At 36.9% G+C, this 13,323-nt stretch overlaps 1 protein-coding gene across 3 annotated transcripts in view; it reads right to left on the bottom strand.

The window, feature by feature from the left end:
• Nucleotides 1–13,323, bottom strand: part of TDRD9 (tudor domain containing 9) — a 93,435-nt gene that overhangs the window by 47,698 nt on the left and 32,414 nt on the right. For all 3 annotated transcript variants that reach the window (XM_068947217.1, XM_068947218.1, XM_068947219.1), the window contains exons 6-9: nt 13,129–13,209; nt 9,937–10,101; nt 3,742–3,845; nt 2,018–2,076 (exon numbers count right to left, since the gene is read on the bottom strand). In XM_068947217.1, the coding sequence (XP_068803318.1) occupies nt 2,018–2,076; nt 3,742–3,845; nt 9,937–10,101; nt 13,129–13,209 (409 nt within the window). The remainder of the gene's footprint in view (nt 1–2,017; nt 2,077–3,741; nt 3,846–9,936; nt 10,102–13,128; nt 13,210–13,323) is intronic.

The following is a 13,323-nucleotide window of genomic DNA, read 5'->3' as shown; positions in this document are numbered from 1 at the left end:
GTAAAAAAATGCATGACCCAAAAGGACCCAATTATATATGCAAACACAAGAACACCATGATAGGGATTGTACGGATACAGTAGTCTGGCAGGCTGAGTCCCACTAGGCACTGCTCGGCTACTTTAATATCCCACTTGCCATACTACCTAATTAAGGATCTGAATAAGACATCAAGACCTGAATCCAATTTATGTTTAAAAAAAATGATTAAGAGAGTCTTGATCTATGGTTGGAGGAAGAAGTAGACTCCATATAATCAACATTAACACTACCTTCTAATTAGTCTTGTAATTACCTACTAGGCACCGTAGGTAATATCTGCTGATCGATCCTGGAACAGACAAGAACTGATCACAACTGCAGTGGGAAAAGTAGGTTCTGGAAGGAAGAAGCAACTAAATAACAAAATTAGCCTGGCAAACATATCAGGATAACAAGGAGACAGAGGCACAGAGAAGTGTAAAGGAAAACACAGAACAGAAACAGGTTTACATGAACAGAAAAAAGCTTAAGAGATAGTAGCAGAACAATCCCTTTGAAAGAAAGCACAAAAGCTTTAAGTCACGCTATTCCTGCCATCAGCAAGTGTCTGCGAAGCACAAAGAAATCAGGCCATCCTCACCAGCGCTTTTTCAAAAAGTTCTTTAAAAAGTAAAAAACTATATACTGGAGCAAGTGCTCAAGAAACATGAAGGTTGCCATGCCAGGCACTCAAGTCAAAAAATGTCAGAATTAGTACTGGTTGCGCAAACTTAATTCAGAACCACTGGCAACATGCACACACGTATGTATTAAACTGTTCAGCGATATTTTCCTCATAATTTGTATCACCTAGGACTAGCTCTGGAATCAAAGGAGAGCAGAGGGCTGAAGCATATTTATCTGTAAAGACTCACACTCAGTAACAATAGAAATTAAGCACTGAACAAGACTGGCAATTACGAGATGAAGGCATCCTACTGAAGACAGCTGCAGCTGCTCTACAGAAGTGGATTCTGTCTTATCAGAGTTTGGCAAAGACAGAGGGCAAATCACTTAAAAGCATTCCCCAGCGCTGCATGCCTGCATTTCTGGTTCCTGACGTCTACTCAGTTTGAAGTGTCAACAGAGGCGTTACTCTGAACACACAAAATGCTTTACAATTTTAAACACTCAAAAAAATTTAGGCATCTCAAGTCAGTGTCCTAAACGAAGAGGTTATTTTAACTCAAATCTCTTTCAGCTGCCCTCTTGTACACCAAGGACTATTTTCTCCCCTTTTCTCCAGTTCTGTCCTAAGATTGGTTGTGAAGAGTTTCAAGACGTATTTGCTAATCCTGTGCTCAAGATCAGTCCTGACTGACCAGTCATAAAACGGTCCAAGGTCAAACACTGAACCACATGGGGGGAGAGCGGGAGGGTTGACACACACACACACACACACACACACACCACCAAATACTAACCCACTTGCAAAGTATTACCTACAGACTTTTTCAGGAACTTTTCATATGTATTTAAATAAAAAAATCTAAATTTTATCAACTGCCGTTATAATTGGTCAGGGATAGCAGCACTTTGAAAAGTATACGGAAAGAAAAAAGTGAAACTTATATTTTGCTCCAAAAATCTAAATAAAATGCAGGTAAGAGGCTGTATTGTATGCAGATAAGGAGATATCGCTCTAAAAGAATCCTATGAACTTCTCACGGTATTTAGGTATTGTCTCAAAATTGCTCAAGAGATTGAGCAACTCAATCTCTTTGGATTAACTGTACAATTAATTTTGTTATTACAGTAACTTCATTTGTAACACACTACTTAAGTCTTAACTTTTTTTTTTTTTAAACTCAGCTCTTCCAGTTATTTCCATATTTTTACAAGTTTGCAATGAAGAGAAAAAGAAAAAAAAAACCCACACCCCAAAAAACCACATCAAGAATCCCCAGTTAAACACACATTAAATTAACCCATGGAAGAAGCGATGGAACAAAGCTTGTTAAATGACAAATAGAGAAAAAGAATTATTAAGACTCACCTGGTAAAAATACTAGCACACTGCCACGTTCCGACATAAGACTCGAGGATTTGTTCTCCCTAATAAGAATATGCAATTTCATTAGTCGTACAACTTCAGTCTACTTGGTTTATTTACCCCTAAGATATTTTATCTTGAAAAACAAGCAGAATTACACATATCCTGTTATATACATTATTCAGACTTCCTGAAGAAGGGGAATTGAACACGTTATTCAGAACTATGTTTTCTGGAAAACACATATGTAAATATTGGAAGCAAATCATTAGGTTTGCTTTTGTCTTCAAAATTATGTCAAAACAAATATTCTTATTTGCCTTTAAAGTTCATCCAAATGAGGTTATCAAAGATCTTAAAATGCAAAGGTAGTATATCACTGCAGAATTCTGTATAAATTAATTTGATAATTTTTCAATTATATGTCATATTCTGGCCCTTTAAAAGTATCACCAAAATGTCTATAGGCCTAGCCTACGAGAAAGCTTACCACTATCAAGAGCTATATGTCATGACATTAACTGTAAGTTAATGCCCTCCCTATAGGTTTATTTGTTATGAGTCATCTATGTAAGTTTATTTGCTATGAGTCAAGAGACCACAATCATCTTATACTTACACTTCGTCTTATCAACGCAATACTCTTATATTTGGTCATTGTTCCATACTGATGAAAATATTTTCATGTACCATGAAAGTCTTTATTCTCAAACCATGTAAAGAATAGGAAGTATAAGTTTCAATGGACGGTTAACAATGGATCTTCCTAACAGCCTGTTTAGAATTTTAAAGCTGAAATGCCCACGCCTTCATATGTGCTTCTAAAAGCTATCTCATTTGTAAAAGGTAGTTTATTTCTGGCTATTTCCAAACTACAGTAAAATATCATCGCTGAAAGGATCAAAAAAAAAAAAAAACACATCAGGAAAAAAAGCAGCTCAAAAGGCAGTTCACCCTATGTATTGTAAATAAGTTAGTGACAAATTTATATTAACCTACCTCCATCAACACTTGCATTTCAGTGTTCAATTCCATAACTGTTTAGGTCAGCTTAAAGAATGCTTAAAATTTCACAAGCTTAAATGACACTAAGCTGGAAAAAAAATAAGCCTACAAAACCAAAGTATTTCTTCAGCACATATGTATAAAACATAATAGAATATATGGGCAAAATCACCCCTAACTTTAAATACCTACTCAGTGTTAAATCAAAACTGTAGTAGCTGCTTTACTGTGTTTTTAGATACCAAACAGCAATTTACCAAATATGTGATATAACATAAATTAATATTAATTTCTTCCAAAAGAGAGTAAAAGAAAGCATCAGCTAAACAGCCCGTTAAAGTTAATGTCTCTTTTATATTCTTAGGCTTTTTTTAATGGCTTAACATATGTTTTAGTTCAGAACACAGAATAGGTTGGTCCTACTTTTATTTTCTTATAAATAATATTCTAGTTTGCAGCATGGAGCCTGAAGTTTCCATATGCCATGGCTGGCTTTAATGGCCACTTAAGGCCATAAAATGTATTTCAAGAACATAGGAAATTCAGTAAGATCTAGAAGGAGTCTTAATCTGCTTTTATATAAAATAAGAGATACAAAGAAAATTAAGGTACCACTGAGAACGGTAGCGCATGGGCTACTATAAATTCTGCCGGTTAATTAGAATGTTTATTTTCCCAAAGAACCACATATTCCTTAGTCACAATCTTCAACTGTATCTTACCTACTGCTCTTCACTTCCAGTTCATCAAACGACTGAATCAAAGACACTGCAACATGATACATTTCCTTTACTATCACTGGTTCCTCAATTATTTGAGGAGGAAGCTGTGTGTGGAGGGAAATACTGAGGTTAACAGAGTCAAACAGGCTAACAGACTCTAGATTACACACGTGAGTAGACTACTCAATTGCTTTTCAACTAAAACTGATGTAGCACAGTTTGTGTGAATAACTTAATATAACCTGGAAATACTCATTACCTTCTAAATGCATGTTTTTCTTCAAGCGTCTTACGATCCTAAGGCTAAAGACATATTTCTGATACATACCTACTTAAGATTTAAGTACAAGCAATTTGCTAATGTTTGCAGGACTTTTTTCTTATCCAGAAGTAGCAAGCATGTGTGACTAACTGCAACCCATGGAAATAGCATGGGAAGGAGAGGAATTAGTGTAAGGAAGACACAATCCTCCTCACAAGCCTCATAACACAGCTGTCTACCTGACTGCCAAATCAGTCATGTACATCTTCTCATTTAAATTATCTTTGCTTTTGTGCTCTTGTGGTTTAGGTCATGCTCTGCTGAAGAACTACAGTTCTGCTGTATACAATGTAACTGTGCGCGATGACTTGACCACTAAGTTAGTCTGTCTCCCGAGACCATCTTCTGGCATTCTGTCACATACCTGAGCTTTAATATTTAAGAATACAAACCAAGTCTTCAGAGCAAAGAAAATGACTTGATCGCTTCTCAGTTTTACAAAATCACTGCTTAATAAACTGAAAAAAAATACCTGCTCTGTGAATGATCTATAGTATGATACGTTTTCCCTCGTAGGAAAAACAGCTTCTGACCTCCATTAATCTTTGATTCTCATGATTTCACCTCATTTCAGAGGAAACTCTTTAGTGAATTAACTGCAACCTCTAACTTTACACCGTAATTTTATACCAGGACTCTGCCCTGCACGCACTTCACATGATTAGAAACTCTACAGTCAACGAACTAGACTTCTCCCCCATGTTTGCCTTTGAGGTTCTTCCTGCCCTCAAGCAAGATATTTTATCTATTTTTATGCTGAAATTAACAGTTTTTAAATCACTCAAGATTTTCCCAAGAAAACTAATAGGCTCAAGTGATCAGCATCAACAATCCTTCTCCGTAGGCTCCAGGGATATATTATTTTTGGATACACATAGACACACACACACACACACACATATATATACACACTATATATGTATTTAAGAAATCCTGTATTTTCTCACTAGCTAACAAATCTCTACTTTTATGCTTATGCTCAAAAAATATAATTTTTTCCCTCCTAGTCTATCAGTCTCCTTCATCTATTGCTTGATACACTCCAGTACTGCTTTTTAATTAAAATACAGCTTCAGCTTTATTTAGCCTTGGAATTCTCGTTTTTATTTTTAAGGAGCGGTACTGTTATTGAACTGACAGTGAAAACAGCGCTCGTGCTTTAAGCATAACACCCCATAAACCTGGACTGAATTATAATGATAAAAATGCAGCAGTCTGTAGTAATTGGTAAATATGTGCAGACAGATAACAGCAGAAGACAAGAACCAGCTATAGCCAGATAATTAAGAGGCATTTTTAACAAGGATATAAAGTGTAAGGACAAAGACAGTCCTGGTAAGAAATTCATTCCACACAGAAACCGAATAGCCATAAAGCCATAAAGTTATTTTTATGCCAGTTTTTCCTCTTTGAAACAGCTCACTACAGAACCACAAAAGCTCTACTGCTGGCACAAGAGAAAAGACATGAAGATAGCAATACTGACTTAGATTATCCTTTTGCATTGAAACCTTGGTCTTCAGTTTTCTGATCCTTACCAGAACAACCATCCTGTAACTCTATGCATTATCTACCGTCGGTCACCAAGGTATCTGCAGAAAGGTTCCTAAGGTTCCTTCCTGAAAACCCAAAGAACGTTATCCCCCTTTGTTATGGTGGAGAATGGATTGGAAGATCAAAAAAAAAAAAAAAGCCATCTGTAAGAATTTGACAACACTCCTTCCAATTCTCCCTCCCCCTTGAATCAACCATCCAGGTAGACCTTTCACGTATGTAATCCCGTCAACCCCACAGCTTCTTAACCACATCTCACACCCTGCCCCTGCTCTTTTCCAGCGAAGTTTGGCTAATCCATGAAAGAGCCCACAAACCACATTCCAGTAGTTGGGATAAGAAACAATTGTTTCCAATATATATGATAATCTTTAAGGAATTTGTGCTTTCAGGGTTACTTGAAGATAAGATGTTGGTTTTTAGATTATCCTTTCTTGAATAGCTGTCAAATTCGTCTTTTCAGTTTTGTTACCTTCAGCAGTCCTTAACATGACAAGGCTGCCACACCACTCAAAAAAGGTAACAACGTGACAAACAGCAAGTCCAAAAGCCATAGCACAGCTGACTGAAATAATACACCATAATCAAAATTGCTTCTGACAGCATTTCACTACCTTTCATCTGGATTCTATGGCTTCAGTCCCAGAGCTATGAAGGAGTTTTTACATTTACAAGCCAAAACCGGACTCTTATCTACTTACCTAAGGCAAAAAAGAGACAGGATTTCACTGACCTTCTTCCTACCAAAAAGGCCAAGAACAAGACCCCTAGTTTGCTTACATTTGAAAGACCTGCTCATAGAATCAACTATACAACTAATTTTTATTCAGCATCTCAAATACTGTAGTATTCCAGTAGCTAAGCATTTACGGAACACAGTCAGCTTTACGTTTGCCTACAGATTCAGCCTTTGTGCTTTTTGCATCAAAACCTGTGCTTCATTGATATCTTCAGGCTTACAGGGTGCTGATGTGACAAACTAACGATCCAGTTAATATCCAGAACAATGTCCTTATGAAGATGATTATATCAAGAGGAAGGAAATAGCCTTTGATAAACTGATACTCAAAAATTAAATCGTATCCCCTATATAAGATGCAATTACTGGGAAAGAGTAAGCCAGTACTATATTTGAAAACTGGTTTTTTTCCCCTTCCTTCTCTTTTCTTTTTATCCTTTCACACAAATTAAGCAATTTAAGGGGAAGGTTATTTCTCTGACTCCACAACTTCAGTCTAGCCATAGCAAAGGCTTTACTGTAAAGAGGCACGCAGGAAAAAAGAAAAAAACTAAATGGCATTCCTATTTATCCTCTCAATCACAGCTGATAGCATATCCGTGAATCCCCAAATTATCCAAATCAGAACTGCTTAAAGAAAATTTTTCATTGCAAATATATTTTTAAAACATTGTCTCCTACAAAAATGAATAAATATTCAAGAGATCTGCAGAATTCATAAAAGAACCGTACACATATGCAGTAACATCCAATCATTTTAAGATTTTTCTGAGAGGTGACAAAGCTTCATACTTCAGAGCAAACAAGACTATTATGAAAGGTTGAACTAAGTCAAATCAAGATGCTTTACGCAATGAGTTATGTCATCTGATTTTATAGTTACTAATTTTAAATCAAGAAGAAAATTTGCAAAATTTGTGTTTTTATCAAAAGCAAAGAATGCTTCAACTGTGATTAATGCTGTATTCTTTTATGTGAATTTTACAGACTCTTCATACACAAAAAATCAAATATGAAGAACTAAAGCCTGAAGTCTGTAGGCATTTAATGAGCTATATAATTGATCTGGATTTTAGCATGGTGAGAGACAGGCCCTTGCTTTCATGTGGCAATGCTTAACTTATTATTTGCCTTAACTCCTAGGCCGTTTAATTTTTATCAGGATGTTATATAAATCTTCCCAGATCTTCCATATTTTTAAATAATTTCTTTTATTAAATCTGTAGCTCAGAGAAAATTTCCACACGCAGCTCTGTAAGAAATAAGATGCAAGATAAAACATCAGTGTCTTCCAATTAATTTTCTATTTTTTTTTCATATGTATTAAAAAGTAATTCAGGAGATCCTATATGTGCTTCTAGGTTGCCCTGAGGTACAAATAACTTCTTTTATAATCATATTAACTTCCTCCTATGAAAAACAGAACTGCTGTAGCCAAGAGAACACAATATTAAGAAACAGATGAAAACCTAAGAATCAAAGTTGAATGGTCACATATACAGAGAAAGTAAGTGCGCGTATACGTGTACATATATACGCGCAAAGAGCACTGTAAGCGGCTCGTTTCATTTGTGATCTTTGAGCTGAAAGGTGTAGCAGCTGACCACGAGTCGAGAGTGCATCAGCTTTGACAGATGCAACCTGATTGAAGTCGACTTCTTACAGAATTTCTTGGTTATCGTTTTGTTGACATCTATCATCAAAAGTCTTTTACACAATCACACGTTACGTAATCTCCTCCAGGTCACTCCTCTGAGCTGCCACACTAATGTACGAACACTGACAGGCCAAATGGCATACGCATTTATTGTATTTTTTTGGGTTATATTAATACTTCAACAGTTGTCCAACAGTTGTTTTTTTCAGTGAGGTGGGGTTTTTTTGCTTGTCTATGTTTAACAATATACAGTGGTAACAGCAGAGTCAATTATTTTCAGAATTGAGGCATGAAACCTGAAGAATAACAGTATGTTCACATACTGTTACCTTTTAAGTGCATCCACTATTTCTTCTTTGTGTGAGCATTACATTTCAGTCTTTCTGAGAAGGAAAAAAACCAATCAAACAAAAAAAACCCTACACAATCTAGAACCCTCAGGATGTTAAAATAACTGAATTTGGATCCTGACAAAATGTATTCATTTCACTGAAGAATCACTACGAAAGTTTTAAAAAACAGCAACTGTTTTTCCTTATATTGCACAAGTTAACTCCCCCCCCCTCCCCCCCAAAACCTAACAAACTTCCAGGTAGTATTCCATGTGGTCACAGAATTAAGATATTCTAAAAAAATCAATCCTATGTAACACATTAAATGTTCCAGACCCAGTTTTTTCTCTGAATCAACTTCCTCTAATGAACGAAGACAACTGTGAAAGGATCTGTGTGTTGCCCAAGAGGAGGAAACGGACCAAATTCCATGAAACAGCACTTGAGAGCTTCCCGGTGACCTCCGGGAACAGCACCATCCACCAGCCCTTCCAGATGCCACCGCTAGCCTTGAGTTTCGGAGGGGGGTTGCAGTCAAAGTCTACTGTTTCCCTGGTACCTCTCCACGGTACCAACGGACTCTGCAAGGCCTAGCATTTCCTCTTTTTAGCTATTTAGAGTTTGGAACACAGCAATTAGGTTTTACTTTGGCTGAAAGTAAGGAGCTGCCTCTGATCTGAATTTCTCATACGAGACAATTAAAGGTTATGACAGTCAGTGAATAGCACGCTTGGTCTAGATAATATATCCCTGTTTTTTTACAGGGAAGTTTCAAACAGCATTATGTTGTCATTACATTTACTAAGCTTCAACTAGACAGGTATCCTTGCATCAATTTTGTCAAAAGCTAACTAAAACTAACTGGCTTTTAAAATGATGGGAGTACCTTGCCTTAGCCATTACTTTTCAAATCATACATTAGTTCAGCAATTCTTCAGCGCAGCCACACAGCCTGTTTGTTCAGTGGTCGCCAGGGATTTGGTGAATACCTATCATACCAGTAGACTTCTATTACTCAGAATTGTGTATTTAGCAAGACTATGACTCCTGCGAACTTGTCATGATGACCTACGTGGCTACAACAGAAACACGTTTGAGAACTACTGCAGGACAGTAAAAACAGGAAGCGCGTCATCCTCAACTGCTAAAGTCATCAACTTTACAATACCAAAGTTCCAATCATACATGCTTCTTCTCTGATGACCGTATTCATTTCCTAGTTCTTTCTGCCTTTGATGCATAACAGCATGCGAACCAATTCAAAGAATATTCCCCAAATTTGCCAGTTGTATCCAAACAGATCTATAAGCCCTCATATGTTAGTTTCTATGCAGACATTGCTACGGTTTTCACCTTCAAAGCAAACTACAGAGGAAAAGGTCAGAGTAGGAGATATATGCTATTTAAAATCCCCAGCCCTTTTCATTTCACTTCAGCTATGTGGAAAAAAACACTAGGCTGTTGGTATGGTAACTCCTGTTAAATCACCATGTATTAATTCATACAAAGAACTTCAAAGTAAAATGGGTTGTCTGTAACTGTCTATTCCAATTTCTTTCTTACTATATCCAAAGAAATATATTTACTGTACCTTGAAGACAAAAGTGTGCTTCAAATCATCAAGATAATATTCTTCAATAGCATAAGGTTTGCCTTCCACCTCAAATATATAGGCTGGATTCAGTTTGTTATGAAGTGGAATTGCAAAGTAATCAGCAAATTCTTTACAGTTGATGGAAGCAGACATCAATATTACCTGTTAAAGAGTTTACATAGCAAAGGTAAGACATCACTTTTAACATAAAATGCCATTCTACACTGAAATCTCCACCTCTTTATGCTAGAATAACCTAATTCAGGTTACTGCAGGGATCTACCTTAGGCACATTTAGGACAAGCATAGCTCAATGCTCAAGATTCCCTATACAGCAAGTGGAAAAAGGTATACACCTGGAAGAGAATGACTCAGGCTAAATGTGTAGGGCAGACAACATGAACCACCTCTTCATGCAATAAAAGTTCAATCTAGAAACATTTAACGCTCTTCCTTAAGCTTGTTCTCAAACAAAGAAGAAAGTACATGCTAAACATTTTCAGCTCCTGTTTTACTAAACAACAGTTAGAGCAGATAAGCGCCTTTACCTCCCTCAAAAGATGAGGTTATTTCCTATAACAGTAGTGCTTGCAATTATATCCTAGCCTTAAAAGTTTTACTGTAATGATTTCGAAATATCTGAAGTAACAGGTTTTCCCCGAGTTTCAATTAGCTTATATAACAAACTCTCCAGGATCACACTAAGCTCTTTGCTCTCTGATGTCTGCTGACTCTGCCAAGATTCTTAGGCTGTTAGAAGAGTTAGAAGAGAGCCAGAAATCACATTCACTACCTGATGAAGCCTTTTCTTTAAATTATTAAGATGATCATAATTCTGCAAATATTAGATGAAAACGGTCCCACTCCAGCACAAACAGCCTGCTGGTTCAAGGGAAAGTAGCTTACCTATGCTAGGAAAATAGGCTAGATGTAACCTTGCCTGAAGGCTACTGGAATAAAATCCAACCTAAATTGTTCTGAAGTGCAATTACTGGCAAGGAATTTTAATTCTTCTTCCTCTACACAATCTTTTAATTACCACTCACATAGTGATCTGCATAGATCTCTCTCAAACTGGAAGGAAAATCATGGGTTCCTAAATGAACAGTGATTGAAGAACCTTGTTATTAAACCAAGAGTTTGATACTCTCAGAGTGGAGGTTTAATAAACATGTATCAATAGGGCAGAGGAACATATGGGAGTAGAGGGTAATCGGACAGTTTAAGATCAAGCAGTCCATAAACGCTTGTACAGTGTGGATGTGCGTACACTCCAACATTTGAGACCAAAAATACGCACAATGAGAACAACTCTTACGAAGTCTGTGAACAGCAACAGAACATGGAACAGATTCTAGCTCCTACTTTCCTAACTAAACAGCCATTAATGTCACCACGGGAAATGTTTGGTCTGATGTAATAGAGCCATTCTCACATTCTTAGGTTTTCTTGCAATAACCCCTTTCCAGAAAGATCAGCCTCTGAACAGTCAAATGTGTGCCCTCTGATCTAAAAGGAATAATCTGCGCTTCAGCTATCTGCCAGAAAATTCAGGCTAGTTAGTAGCTGAACTGCAACAGTTGGATCTTGTACTTCGTATGTTAGAATCACAGATAACTGCTTACAGGAGGGGAAAAAAAAAAAAAAAAAATCTGAAAAATATCTGAAGTCCGTAACGGCCAGATTAGGAGACAAACATCTCTCACATATTTCATACTACTCTGAATCATAAATACACTTTTTCCCTTCAAAAGGCCTCCATGCACACTTTTGTTTCACAAATCACTGTGGGGGCTAGGGTCAAGGGCGAATCCTACACGCTCCAGATAAATTTGCCACATGATCACAGATCCCTTCCCTATCAGTTTTTCAAAAGGGACTTCTGGAGAAAAGGGATAAGGCACACGGGGCTTATTGTATAGTTTCAAAATTACGTGTTCCACTCTGCTAAAACTCACCAGTTAAGATCAATAGTTCCCCTCTCCTCAGCATAAAAAACTCAAGGGAGGACGGAGGGAAGAGAGCAAGAAAACCACCCACAGAAGTAAAATTGTCTCCGATTCATACCACGTGAAACTGTCATCTGAAGAAATAACTGTAGAGAAGGATGTAAAGGAGATAAAAGTCTTCCAAGGACAATTTTGAGAAATGTAATCAGGATTACGGAGAAAAAGAAAAATCTTTCTTTTTTTAAAAGAAAAACTTTTAAAAGAGAAATAGTTTCTCATAGAAAAGATGACAGAAGCTTAAGAGACTCCTGCTGTTGACAATCAGATAAATGGCATCAAGGGAAACCTTTCACAAACTGAACATGATCAAATTATTTGGCACTCATGGCAGACAGAGCCAAGTGCTAAGGAAGGCTGAAGAACCGCTTTACGCTACTGTCTCTGAATTCAAACAGAACCAACGAGTTTTCTTATTGGCAGTAAAAGGGATAAGAGTAAGAGATGCGAAGGGATAGGCTTGTGACAACCAGAAGGACACTTTCAGTGAGGGGAAGGTCTTGGAAGGGCTAGCACACTTGGAAGGGCTAAAGACAAGTTATCTGAGCTCGAATCAATACTGGCGGACTGTGCAGAAGGATGTCGCTTCCCTTGCGATAGCAACAAAAAAAGCCAGTGCAGATTCAGGTCATGCCCATTTTAAATGCAAAAACTTGCATTAAATTCTGCACACTGGTTTTGTACAACGCAAGTAAAATTTCCTGACGCACAGAAAAATCTCAGCCACGCCGTACTACCAGTTCTGCCTATAAATAGCAAAAAATGCAAATGTTACATTGCAATTTTTTCCAATAATGTTACCTCATTACAAGCAAAAAAAAAAAAGCATACCATTTCCAAGAGTTAGCATCACCACATTTAGCCAAGCCTAGGCACTGACCCCAATATCCAATATTTAATTCTAGTTGCATATTCACCTTGCATGTCTAGCCTTAAGCAGACTTTAGGAACTGATGCGTCTTAACACGAGGAAAGAAAAGTCTCTCAGAGCACATTACAGTGGCCAGAAAAGAATGCTCCTTAGCTGACTTGCTTGTAAGTGGCAATAAGCTAGATAATATTTTACCTTAAAGTATATAATTATTTTTGTAGTAAGTTCTTTAAAACTACAACCCTTGTAGACCGAAAACATGTATAAATTTATTCTTCCAAGAAAAAGTAGCAGAATATACTTTGATCCTACCTTTACAAATCGTGAATTTGTACGCAACAGTTTACGGATTACCAAGAGCAAGAAATCCATTTCTTTTGTACGCTCATGTACCTGGAAGACATTATTCACAACTTAAGTTTTCATAAATTCACATTCTTCTTTTTTGTTAATCTCTTCCTTTGCTGCTCAATTTCACACTTTACATGCTTTTCTAACTTGGAACAA

The sequence above is a fragment of the Struthio camelus genome, chromosome 5, assembly GCF_040807025.1.
Source record: "Struthio camelus isolate bStrCam1 chromosome 5, bStrCam1.hap1, whole genome shotgun sequence".
Taxonomy (NCBI): Eukaryota; Metazoa; Chordata; class Aves; order Struthioniformes; family Struthionidae; genus Struthio; species Struthio camelus.
The sequence above is the reverse complement of the archived record's forward strand: the minus strand, read 5'-3'. Positions and strand labels throughout refer to the sequence as shown.